Genomic DNA, 14,334 nt, shown 5'->3' with positions numbered 1-14,334 from the left:
ACTCAATTTTTTTAAGTTTTGAACTTAAGGCTCTTACTATGTTGGTTAGATTTTAAGTGAACTAAAATCCTTAATCATGCAACATAATCAAGCTTTGATCTCATGCATATTTAAGACATATTTAAAAGCAATAAATAACTTAAAACATGCATAAGATAAATGTGATCTAGTATGGCCCGACTTCATCTTGAAGCTTCAACTTCAAAGTCCGTCTTGAAAATCTCCGTGGGAGGCACCATTTTCTTCAAATAGGATAAGCTATAATTAAAACTAATTACAACTATTTGATGGTACGCAGACCATATTTGAATTGAAAAACAATTTTGGTACTTTAGACCAATTACATTCAAATTAATGGTACGCAGACCATATTTTCTATCCTATTTGGGCCATACTAGTCACTTCATAACCTGCAAAACAGTACATATAAAATATATACCATTCACCCATTCATTATCATGAATGGCCCACATAGCTGGTTAGTAAAACACATTATGCATCACATAAACATTTGCAGCAATTAATCAAGGGCACCAATAATCTACAAATTATTCAGTCCTTATTAATTCTAATCAAGTTGTTTTAACCTTAAGGATTTGTAGACCTAATCAAGAGTTTATGACTAAAAGGGCTCCCACTTAAACCAATAAATTCATATGCTTTACTAATTTTAAACATAAAAATGTATTTCTAGTCTAACCGGAAACATACAAATTTAATTAAAGTTTAAAGCTCATATAAATTTATAATTGAATCCACAAATTTAATTTATTTTCAGTCGTATTTAAATTAATTCATGATTTTAATTTTAGTAAAATAATTTTTTTTTTTGGCAAATAATATATTATTATTACCAAAGAGGAAGCTAGCAAACTAGCTTACAAACAGTACAAGCTCCAAAACCAACTGAGCCACTGAGAGCAACAGAAATCACAAAGGCCAAAACTGAAACAAAGGTCAAACAACAACACCCACAGCAAGCCAAAAGGCCTAAGCTGAAACTAAACTACAAGTTTACATCAAGAGCAAGTTTCTTTGCTGATCAGTGGCTCTACAGGCCACTCGATATTTGATATCTCTAAGAAGATCAAGGGGACTTCTGCAGGAATGAGTGTAGACTTTTGCATTTCTTTGCAGCCATATTCCATAAAGACATTCAGCAAAGAACATCAGAAGCAACTTGAATCTGTCACCAGTTCTTTTGGCAGCTCTTGTCATCAACACCACTTCATTATCAAGCTGAAAAACAGGTCTGTGAAACTGTAAACAAGCAAGAACTGAAGACCAGATAGCAGCAGAGTAGCTACACTCAAAAAACAGATGTTGAGTAGACTCTGGCATACAAGAACATAAAGGACACACATTAGAGTCCACAATTTTCCACTTGAGAAGTCTATCCAGTGTAGGCAATCTTCCCAAAACAGCAAGCCAAGAGACAAACAAACTTTTTGGGGAAGCTTTATTATGGAAAATGATTCTCCTCCAGCTGACTTTATCACATGGCCCCATCAGCAGATGATACATGATTTGGATGGAAAAGACACCTCCCTTACTCACTGCACTCCACCCTCCAATGCTATCTATTAAACTCTGAGAGTTCAGAATTTTCCTCAAAGGCCAAGACATGTTAACAGGCCATTGAGTGCTCCCAACATCCCTCCCCTTTATGTAGTAAGCATGAACCCATTTACACCAAAGTCTATCCTTCTTATAAGTTATAGCCCAGAGGAGTTTAGCAACAGGTGCTTTGTTCCACCAGCACATATCTTTCAGATTCAAACCACCAGCAACTTTGGGCAAGCAAAGCTTGTGCCAAGCAACCAGAGCTTTTTTTGAAGGGTCAGTGTTGCCTGTCCACAGGAACACCCTGCAATACCCTTGAATTTCTTTGATCACTTTCTTTGGCAAGATGAAAATCTGACACCAAAAGGATTGTAAACTCAGCAATATTGTTTGAACCAGCTGGAGCCTACCTGCATAAGATAGATGCTTGACAGTCCACACTTTAGCTCTAGCCAACACCTTCTCAATTAAGGGTCTACATTGAGTATACTTCAGCTTCTTAGTTGAGAGGGGAACTCCCAAATATCTGAAGGGAAAGGAACCTTCAGGAGTAGAAACTGCATTGAGAATATCAGCTTTATCTTGACCATAAACACCCCCAACATAAATGTTACTTTTATCCATATTAGCCTCCAAACCAGAAGCTAGAGAAAACTTCTTAAAAGAAGCCAACATCATGTCAATAGAGATTAGATCTGCCCTACAGAATAGAAGCAAATCATCAGCAAACATTAGATGAGTAAGAGCCAGTTTAGCACATCTTGGGTGAAAGTTAAAATCAGGCTTGGTCTGCAACTGATGGAGATGTCTAGACAAGTATTCCATGCCAATAGCAAATAAAAAAGGAGACAAGGGATCTCCCTGTCTTAGCCCTTTTTTAGCTTTGAAAGGTGTACAAGGTTTCCCATTAATGAGCACACTGTAAGATACAGTGGAAATGCATGTGTACACCCATTGTACAAATCTATGAGGGAAGCCAAGAGCATCCATAACACTGATCAAGAAAGGCCATTCAATTGAATCATAGGCTTTCTTTAAGTCAATCTTGAGCATACATCTGGGTGAAAGATGGGCTCTAGTGTAGCCCTTAATGAGCTCAGTAGCAAGCAGAATATTGTCAGAAATTTGCCTCTCAGGAATAAACCCAGATTGACATTCACTAACAACCTGTCCAATCACCCCTTGCATATTCTTGTAGTTAGAATTTTTGAAACAATTTTGTACACCACATTACAGCATGCAATTGGTCTGTACTCTTTAACTCTTGTAGGATTAGGAACTTTTGGAATGAGAGTAATAGATGTATAGTTGTACTGGGGAAGCATGAAATTGGTAACAAACACATCCTTCACTGCTCTATAAATATCCTGTTTGATGACAGGCCAAGCCTTTTTGAAAAAGACTGCATTTAAACCATCTGGACCAGGAGCCTTATCATTGCCAATCCCATGTAATGCCAAATCAATCTCATCATCAGTAACATCCCTGCACAGATCCTGTCTAGCATCATTATTTAGCCTAGAGCCATTTCTCACTGTTGGAATGTGAATAGAGGGAAGAGTGTTTGCAGAAGTGCCAAGCAGCTTTTTGTAGAAACTCAGAATTTCTGTTTGAATTAGATCAGGATCAACCAATTTAGTGCCATTATCATCATATAGGATGGCAATGCTATTGAATCTAACTCTTTCTTTCACAGTGGAAAAGAAAAAGTGGTTGTTAGAATCACCTAGTTTTAGCCATTGGATCCTAGATTTTTGTCTCAATGCTATCTCATCAATTCTCAGCCAATGCCTAAGCTGTTTGATGCAAACCACCTCTTGGTTGAGAAGAGCAGGAGATCTACCAGATTGCAAACTCTGTTGAACCTTATCAAGCTCACTTCTAGCAATGGTAATCTTCTCAGTAATACCAGAGAAGTCTTCTCTATGTAACTTCTTGAGTTCAGCCTTGACTTTTTTCAGCTTACACCAGAGCTTAAACATAGGAGTGCCATGGTATACTTCAGTAAAAGCTGCCTGAATAATAGCAGAAAAACTACTATGATCAGCCAAATAATTGAGAAATCTGAAAGGTCTACCTCCCTCCACCTTGTCTGGCAGACAGTTTATCAATAAAGGGGAGTGGTCAGAGATGGAAGGGTTTAGGTATTCAACCTGAACATTACTGAATTTATGAATCCATTCATCATTTCCCAAACACCAATCAATCCTGCTAGCAATTTTACCTTCACCAGTGCCTTTGTGCCAAGAGAAATAATGTCCTACACTCTTTACAGGACACAGCCCATTACTTGTAATAAACTCATCAAAATCCTTGGTTTCTGTTGCTGAAACAGGAGTACCATTGATTCTATCATCAGCAAACAGGGGAGAATTAAAATCACCAGTAATGACCCAAGGACAGCTACCTACACTTGAGGCAAGAGTAGTAAGAGAGTTCCACAAATTCTTCCTAGTGTCAATGGAGTGAAGACCATACACCAGAGTAACATACAATTCCACCACTCCATACCTATCCCTAATTTCACAGTGAATAAATTGTTCATGCACCTGTAACACATGGATATCAACTTCTTGATAAAGCCAGCCTACCCAAATTCTACCTCTGGGGTTTGCAGTGTAATTATTTTCCCATTTCCAATTTCTCCCAAACTTATTGACTACTCTAGAGAAATTGCTTTCCTTAACTCTAGTTTCTAGCAAAGCAACAACATGAATATTATGGGTATGAATAAGGTGTTTTACCTCTGGGACCTTAATAGGATCATTAAGTCCCCTCACATTCCAGCTGCAAAGATTAACCTTCTTCATCAGGGGGTTCAGTAGTATTTTGCATCTCCATATCACCTCCTGTTAATTCTTTGAAACCCAATTCTGCAGGCAACACAGTAAATGGATTGCTAGGGCTCAAAGTCCTCATTCTAGACAATCCCTTAGTCCGTCTTGTCACAATTTTCCATGGAGTAGGATCAGATACATTGTTAACAGGCATCTCAGGAGTGTGCACAGCATTAGGTTGCTCCTGTTGTTCTGACATTGGATGAGCTTGTTGGACAGCTTTAGGAACCCACACCTTTTTGGCTACAGGTTTTGGTACTGGTGGTTTAGTCTTTTTAGTACAATCATGGCCTGCAGTACAACAAACTTTACAATATTGTGGCAACCAGTCATAAGTAACAGCTTGCTTGAACATCCCACCCTTTGAATCCTCTATCCAGACACAATCAGGCAATGGGCTAGTGATATCCATTTCTATCAACACTCGAGCAAAGGATACTCTATCTTGCCTAGTAGTGCATTCATCAGCAAAGAGTGGCACCCCTAACAGACTACCAATCCTGCTTAGTGAATCACACCCCCAACAATTGAGTGGCAGATTAGGAAATCTCACCCACAGAGGTATAACCCTAAGTACTTCTTCATAGAAATTAAAGTTTGTTGTCCAGGGTTTAATGATAACTGGTTTCCCATAAAATGTATAAGGTCCTCCTGCAATAATCTGGTTTCTGTCCTTCATGTTCACAAACTTGATGATGAAGTAACCATCATCATGGTAAAACACCTGAGGCTGAGCAACAGAATTCCACATCCCTTCCATATATCTTTTCACAGAAGCTATAGTAGGGGAATCCCCTACCACATACATCACCATAGATGATTTCCATTTCTCAGTGAGTTCATTCATTTCATCCTCCTGCAATTGAGCAATTTTCTTCCCATCCTGCAGCACAGGTGTAACAAATGATAGGGACGCCCCTTTTGAAGCCATTTTAGATCCAGTGAACAGATTTTTCCATGGTTCTTTAACAATCGGAGGTTCAACTACCCCAGGTTCAGTGTTATTTCCCCCAATATCCCCAATATCAACAGATTCTCCATTCCCCTGAGGGTTAGTTCCACCCACATTATTATTACGACCAACCCCCAAATTCTGATCCAATAACAAAATAGTATCATGAAGTTTGCGTGGAATCATACTAGCCGAAGGGTGGACTAGAGGAGAATGCATCAGCTCCTCGCCATCTGAGTCAAAAACCAGAGCATCTGGGTTTGCATTTTGGGCATCATTTTGAGTAGTACTGGTGCCTGAAGTGTGAGAACTTACTGAGGGAGACTTCGCTGCAACTTTCGTCGTAGAAATATTCAGTATTGCTTTCTTCTTCCTCGCCATCAATGGATTTGGTGTACGTTAGTAGTATCCCTTAACGTGCGCCCAGCTCGAGAGAGAGGAGAGAGCTTTGCAGGTTTTTTCCTAATTTAAAACTTTTAAATGCACTGGTAAAATAATTAGAATAAATAAAATTTATTATAATTACAATATTCAAAATTAAAATCCAAGAAAATAATTTAAATTATTAATTTTAAAATTAATTAAAATTACGAAAACTGAAAATTTCAAATTAAAATTTTTAAAACGATCTAATCGTAACGCAACAACCCCACACAACGCACAGCCATGGGCCACACGCACACAGCCATCGCTGGCCATGTGCGCGCAGCCCATGCGCTGCGTCGCATCGCTGCTGCTCACCATCGCAAGGCGCGCGCCAGCGCTCGTCGCAACAAGCACGCTGCTCACCATCGCTGGGCGCAGCGCTCGTCGCACGCGCATGCTGCTCACCATCGCTGGGCGCAGCGCTCGTCGCACGCGTTCGCGAGGCAGTGCGCGCTGTGGCGCAGCACGCTTGCTGCCCACACGCGACTGCTCGTGCCTTGCTCTCGCCCTTGCCCATGCGCCCATCGCACACAGCCCACGACACAAGGCAGGGCTGCTGCCTTGTGCTCGTGCACCATGCCCTTGCTCGCTGCACTCGTACCGCATGGGCGACGAGCTCCCTTGCTCGTCGTCGCATGCCCGCACTATACAACACCCCTTAGGGGTAACACGTAGCGTCCATTGCTTTGTGCGTGCAAGTTATATGAGCGATTCGCATAAAATAAAAAATTTATTTTCAAAATTAATGACAAATTAATAATTATATTAATTTCATAATTTTAGGGAGAAAAATCGAAAATTTATTAATTTATTGATTTCCGATTAACCTGGATTCAAGTCTAGGTCATAAAAATTTAAAATTTAACATAAATTTACAATTTTTATGGTGGTTTTTAATCATAGGTATCTAATTAAATTATAACTAATTATGAAAATCAAATTAATTCTAAATTATTCATATTTTCAACAAATTAATCATAATTACAAATTAGATTGCATAATTAACAAGGCTAGGCATCCAAACTTGTTAAACATATACAGTAGGTCAATCAAAAACTCAAGATTTATCAACAAGAATCGCAAATACTTAATTTAACATCTTAAATTTACAAACTTTTGCGTTCGAAAAACTAAAACCTCCGAAAAGTCATAGTTAGGCTTCGAATTTGAGAATTCTGGGTTCGGCCGAAAAATACAAATTTTGTCAAAATTTTAGAATGCCTTTTACATGCGGAATTGACACAAAAATCACTCGATTTGGATGAGTAACGAAGAAACTGCCGAAAAACCGCGTACGTATAATTAAATAAACGCAATTTGCAATTAATTAACAATTACGAAAATTAATCACCCCTTTTAATTCTTGCAAATTTGTAATATTTAACCATGTTTATGCAGTTTAGATTATGAAAATAATAAGAGGCTCGTGATACCACTGTAAGGTTATGATACATATGACAATTCATAAATCATGCGGAAAAACCATAAAGCCAGGAAAGCATATTATTTACACATAATCATTTAGCATAGAATGGATGCATACATGTTGTAGCGTGCCTTCCCTAGCTAATATTTCCGATGCTGATTCGTACGATACGCTTCCGATGCATACATGTTGTAGCGTGCCTTCCCTAGCTAATATTTCCGATCTAGCGGGCCTCGTCCGATGCTGATTCGTACGATACGCTTCCGATTAAATTCCCGATTCCGGAATTCATTTCCGATACGAACAATATTTAATATTTCGATTCCGGAATTAATTTCCGTTTCGAACAAATATTTAATATTTCCGTTTTCGGAATTATTTTCCGATTCCTGATAATATTTCCGATTCTGACAATATTTCCGTTTCCGGCAATATTTCCGATTTCGGCAATATTTCCATTTCCGATAATATTTTCCGATACGTACCATGTTTCCGTTTCCGGCAACATCTACGACTTGGATAATATTTATATTTCCGATAAGATCCATATTTCCGTTTCCGGCAATATCATCATTTCCGGAGTATTCATTTCTTGCTTGTGACGATCTGAGCTCCCACTGAAACCAAGATCCGTCGATTCCGAATATCCATAGATAGTGTATTTAATGCCATTAAATACTTGATCCGTTTACGTACTATTTGTGTGACCCTACGGGTTCAGTCAAGAGTAAGCTGTGGATTAATATCATTAATTCCACTTGAACTGAAGCGGCCTCTAGCTAGGCATTCAGCTCACTTGATCTCACTGAATTTATTAACTTGTTAATTAATACTGAACCGCATTTATTAGACTTAACATAGAATGCATACTTGGACCAAGGGCATTATTTCCTTCATAAGTAACTTGTAGAGAGAAGGCAGAGCAAAGATAGTTTTAGGTTGGTGGGAATGAATTGATTGCCCCTTTTCCTTGGGATCTGAACCCTATTTATAGGGTTAGGGTTTTTTGGGAGCCGATCCCGCTTTAATCGGACAGTTTCTTAAGATCATGACACGTGTCTTGCGTAAATACTGGCGCTGAAGTTGAGTCTCGCGGGCTTATTAAGTGCGTTGGGCTTTTTGTAATCAGTGAAGATGCGTCCCTTCAGAGTAAGAGGGCCTAAAGGCCTTCTGGAAGGTCCTTTATTGGGCCATTATGGTTTAGCTTAGGTGGCGTTAGTTTTAGGCCACATCACTTAGTGTAAATATGCCCTTCTTAATCTACCCTTTCTCACTTAGAGTAAATAATAATTTTCGAAATTAATTTAATAAATAACTTCAAATCTAAACGAAATTAGAAAAACTAAAATCGAAAATTAAAATAAATAATCGAATAATTTAATTAATTTATTCGAATTTTCCGAAATTAATTAAATAAATAAATAATTAATTAATTTGCATATCTTTTTTTTTTTTTGAAATTCCGGAAATTTCGAGAAAAGAGACAAAAAAAAAAAAATCGGAAATTCAAAAATAATTTGAATGAATATCGTATAAATTCCCAACCAAATAAAAAATAATTAACATTCGAAATTTCAACTTAAATTCGAATAACTTAAAATAATTGGTATTTAACTTTTCAAAATATTGAGTACTCAAAAATAACATTTCGACTTTCGGAAAAATAAATTTTTGAAAGTCATAAAGTTATGCAAATCCTACTCAAATAGTATGAACTAGATTTTATTCCGTGGGATGCGCGATTTCTATTATATATATATATATATATATATATATATATATATATATATATATATATATATATATATATATATATATATATATATATATCAACTACTACATTTTATATATTAGATTAGATTAGATTAGATTTGTTTTATATATATATATATATATATATATATATATATATATATATATATATATATATATATATATATATATATATATATATATCAACTACTACATTTTATATATTAGATTAGATTAGATTAGATTTGTTTTATTTTTATTTTTTATTTTAGATTGAATTTCATTTTAGATTTATTTTTTAATTATTATAGTGTTTGATTTTTGATGAAATTGTATATAATAAATATTAATAATTAATTAATTAAAATATCTACGTAGCACCTAATTATTTATCTGCGTGGCATTCGAATTTTTAGTTCAAAAATAATTTTGAAGTCATATTTTTTATTGGCCGAATCCATTAGATTTCCTACGTGGTGCTCTAATATTGGATTAATGTTTGATTTTGTATTGAATTTTATTTTTGATTAGTGTTTTGTTTTGGATGAATTTTATTTTAGATTTATTTTTTAATTATTAGAGCGTTTTATTTTGGATGTAATTGTATATATTATTAATTAATTAATTAATTTACATATCTACGTGGCACTCGATTTTTTTAATTCAAAAATAAATTAGAAATCTTATTTTTCATTGGCCGAAACCATTAGTAATCCTAAGTGGCGCTCTAATAGTACAACAAATATATATATATATATATATATATATATATATATATATATATATATATATATATATATATATATATAAGGTTAATATTAAGTTGTTTTTAAATTGTAGTTTAAGGAATTACCACCTTGCATTATTATTTAATGCAAAGCAGCTCTCAAACTAGAGCTCTGCAAATACCACTTTGTTTTTTATAAAATATTTTCCAACTTAAAATGAAGGAATTACCAAGATATTACCACCATTGTGATAAAGGCTAAGACTATTTACCAGAATTACGTAGCGGAATTTAGTTAACTTTCAAATATAATAAATAGTTAATTGTCGTTTAACAACTTGGAACCATTAAGGCCCAAAAACCAAACATTAAATAGTTTAAAATCCATTAACTAAAATTTAAATAAATAGTGTAGTCATGACTAGAAAATAAATGTAGAGTTTATAAATACGGAAGAGTAAATAATCTCTCAAACTCAATCCCATGATAACTTCTCCCACAAGTTATCTCTACAAACCTGTTTATTAAAATCTACTCCCCAACAACGCAAATGCAATGATGGATCATCATAGGGTCATTAAGGCAAAGGCCATGACTGAAAGACATGAAGCACGAAGTAAGCGAAAGATGAGTACGAACAAGCTAGAATGAAATTCTAGTCTAACATGCTTCATTCGACAATATAATTGATAGGGTGTTTTTCCGTCGTTGAAAAGAAATCCACCCGACCAAACAAAATTTATAAAACCACTAAACTGACCGGCTATATTGCTATAGCGGCAAGTATAGGGATCGTCCCAAGAGAATGAATATGTTTCACTTTTCAATCTAATGCGTTCAAAAGCTAGTTCGAATGGAAATTGAGTTTTTGAATTAATCTAAACAGCACGAAATACAAACAACTAAAGAAATTCTAGAGATTTCGGGAATCGGCTATGGAAATCGAATCAAGGGAAGGACAAGGTCAAAACAAGCAAGAATATGCAACGACTTAGCACATAGGGGAATAGAATCGAATGACGTGCTCGCCACCTCTCGGATGGAGCACGCGAAGCGCCTAATCTATAGAAGAGCTTTCGCCTAATCCTAGACTAAACAACTTGCATATAATAGGAACTACTATTCACTTGCACAAATTAGGCTCACAATGTCTTGCCAAACCTAGCCTATGCAATCCAATCAAATCCCAATCAAATAGCATTTGCAACTACCACTCAATTAGTCATGGATATCCTATCACCAAATCACATTTAATTACAACATCAATCATGAATTTCCCTAAAATTCCCCAAATTCAATCCCAAGGCTTCAACCCTAACCTCTAGACTAAACTACTCAATTAGCATGATTAACATCAACATTAAACTAACATTAATCCTAATCATGAAACTAATTGAATTAAAGAAACTAATTGAATGAACAAAAATCAGAAATTCAAACATCCACAAAATTGGGGAAAAATCAAGAACATTCAAAATTTGAAACTGATTTTAGAATTCAAGCATGAAATCAAAGCATAAACGAAATTAATGAAGCATTAAAGAATTGAAAGAACAAGTCAAAAGAAAAGAAGAATTATACCTTGAATCGAAGAATTTGCATCAAACTTGAAGAACAAAAATGAAGAACAAAGCTCAAAGGAAAGGGAAAAGAAATCTGAAAATTGATGATTGAATTCAACTAAGAATCAAGAATTTGAAGCTAAGAATCCTAATCCTAATCTCTAATCTAAGCCCTAAACTAATTCTCTCTCTAGAATTCTAATTCTAAAATCTGAAAAATGAAAACTAAAAACTAATTACGTCCAAACTGATTTGCGATTTCTCGTATTTATATTCCTCCGCGCAGCTGTGCGACCACACGAGGAAAGCCGTGCGCTCGCACCAACAGAGGCTGAGTTCCTGCCTTGATTTAGCCAATTCGTGCGCACACACGAGCAGAGCTGTGTGCTCGCACAGAAGCTGCTCGATCGCACAACCTGACCTGCTCGATCGCACTGACCGTAGCTACTGGTTCTGCGCTATTCTGCTGCACTGCTTGGCTGCTGTTCTGCTATGCTGTTGCTGCTTGTATTGCTGTGCCATGCTTGCTGCAATGCTTCGCTGTTGCTGTGGTGTTCTGCCTGGGTTGGTGCTGCTACAAGGTTCTCAAGTGAGCACAAGAGATGCTGCAAGGAGCTCGTGCATATGGCTGTGCGCTGCTGTGGCTGCTCGAGTGCTGTTGTGGCTGCTTTGCCTTGGCTCTTGTGTGCACTTGTGGCTGCTCATGTTGCTGCAGCGTTGTAGGCATCGTATGCAAGCTAGTTGCCTCGCCTACCACATTCAATAAAATCGTATATCATATTATTAAAATCGTAAATCAAAATATTAATTCGTTTAACATTTTTGCAAATCGTAAAACATATAACTCGTTGACAAGCATAATGACGCAATATTAACACGCTAATACTCAAAATGACTCTTACGCAATGAGAATGCGCACAAAAGACATATTTAGAGCAAAAACGACTAAAATATACGCAAGACGAGAAAATGTTACGATAAATGCAAAAATGAAATAAACGAACTAAAAACGATAAAACTAAGCGAAAATAATAACAAAATGCTAATAAAATGAACTAAAATCCTAAGCTAAGAGCGACATAAATGTCGCTCATCAAACTCCCCCAAGCTAACCCTTTGCTTGTCCTCAAGCAAAGCTATAATGAGAAACGGGGAGGAGAATGAGCTTATTTATTAAAAACAAAAATTACGAAAATAAGAACTACAATAATGCACACTAACTCACTTTCGTAGGAATCACGGTTGCATTTAAGCGCATGCAACAAGCTCTTTGAACCCCACAATCGCTCATGAGGGCGAGTGGGATCTCGCAAGGGTTTCCAGAGAGAAACACCCATAACTCTTCCAAAAATTTGAATCAAGGCAAGACCTAAAAATGAAAAACAAACCAAGAAAAAGGAAGAAAAGAAAAAGAAAGAAAAGAAAAAGAAAGAAAGGAAAAGAAAATGGAAAAGAAAGAAAAATGAAACTACAAAATTCAAGATAAGGGCCTTTATTATGGAACAAGTATGAGAGAATGCTAATATTACTAACCAAATAAACGAATGCACGCTAACCAATGTCCTAAATCGAGTGAAAGATTCAACTGCCAAGCAAAGAGAACTAAGGGTAAGCACTTATCAATTCCCCTTCAACCGAGCATACCACGTTAAACTCTAGATCCCATCCACCCTTAAGAATAGTGTCTCATGACGCCGCGAAGGCGTCGGAAAACAAGATTTGCAAGGGAGAAGAGAAGGTTACCCGACATCTTAGCATGACAATCCATAAATTTGACCAAATCCTCCCTCCACCGACAATGACTCAGCTCAAAAGGGTCAAGAGGACTTTTTAGGGTGTAACGTACGCTAGGGGTAAGGTGTGGAACAAATTTGGTAATTGGTGCTCATACCTAAAGTGAAGCGCAATGAATGAACTCAACTCAAGAAAATAGAACCAAAACAAACTCATACCACTTATTTGGGGTACCCCCAAGCTTATTCAACAACTACACTAAACTAAAACTCTTTTTTGAACTTTTCTTGATTTGATTTTTTTTTTTTGTGTGTGTGTTTCAAATGAAACTTTTCTCATTGCCTTATTTTTCTCTATTTTTGGCTTTTTCACAACATTCTTTTCTCTTTTTGCTTTTGCTTTGCTTTTGCTTATTCATTCACTATATACAACATAATTCCTAAACTTTGCCATTCTTACCAATATCAATCATTCCTCAACTTAGCATAATCATTCAAAACAACCAAGCATCATAACTCAAAGCTTTACTATCACTTCTAAGGGTGAAAATAAAACAAAGGCTATTAGGCTTGTAATGTGCTCATAAGAAATGAAGTGGTAAGACTCAAATGGCTAGCAAGGGGGCGAATGCAAACAAAAATATCAATGAAAAATAAAAATAAAGATGTCCTAATCTAGAAAGAAAAATAGTCACCGAAAGAAATGCCTCTATCGTCCCATAAAGTAGTTCGGTCGCGGTCTCGGGAAGGAAATAGTCAAATTCGGGAGATAAGAAAGTCAATGCCAAGGATCCATGCCACTCAATATATGTATACAATGTGTTTGGGCCAATGTGAACATGATCCTCAACAATGGGAGCAAATACTACTCTCTCCGGTTTCAAGTCACTAGAGAGATCGACACCGTCTTACCACAAACCAAGGGTTCAAGACTCATGCTACCCAAAGTTCTAACCAACTTTCTTAACACCTAAATCCTAGATTCGACCCAAGACATTGAAAACTGTGCAAACATCTACCAATTAGGAATAGAAGCATTCTAGCATATAAGTTCCAATTTTATTTGCCCAAATCAAGAATATTGCCTAAAAACCTAGAAAAACTTGCCTTGACAAAGATCGAATGAAAAAGAAAATAAGGAAAAGAAAATGAAGTAAAAAGAAAAGGAAAATAAAGAAAATAAAGAAAATCAATGAAACTAATCAAGAAATATGCACAAAATCCAAAATATTCACAAAATCAAGCAATCCATCACATGGAGATCAAAGTAGCAATCCAAACAATAAAATCTCCCCCCAAGCTTGAATTAGGCCATGTCTTCAAGGCCTAAAATGAAACAAGGAGGGGCACAACTAC

General features: G+C 36.2%; 1 protein-coding gene across 1 annotated transcript; it reads right to left on the bottom strand.

Annotated features, from left to right (window-relative positions):
- Positions 1–1,014: 1,014 nt before the first annotated feature.
- Positions 1,015–5,733, bottom strand: LOC130464079 (uncharacterized). Its single transcript, XM_056833465.1, has 3 exons — positions 4,365–5,733; positions 2,790–4,258; positions 1,015–2,730 (listed from the first exon to the last, which is right to left on the bottom strand). Exons 1-3 carry the CDS (start codon positions 5,731–5,733, stop codon positions 1,015–1,017), a joined length of 4,554 nt encoding a protein of 1,517 aa, XP_056689443.1.
- Between the last annotated feature and the right edge of the window lie 8,601 nt (positions 5,734–14,334).

Source organism: Spinacia oleracea, chromosome 1, assembly GCF_020520425.1.
Source record: "Spinacia oleracea cultivar Varoflay chromosome 1, BTI_SOV_V1, whole genome shotgun sequence".
In the NCBI taxonomy this organism is placed as follows: Eukaryota; Viridiplantae; Streptophyta; class Magnoliopsida; order Caryophyllales; family Amaranthaceae; genus Spinacia; species Spinacia oleracea.
Note: the sequence above shows the minus strand (reverse complement) of the source record. Positions and strands in the feature narration are given on the sequence as shown.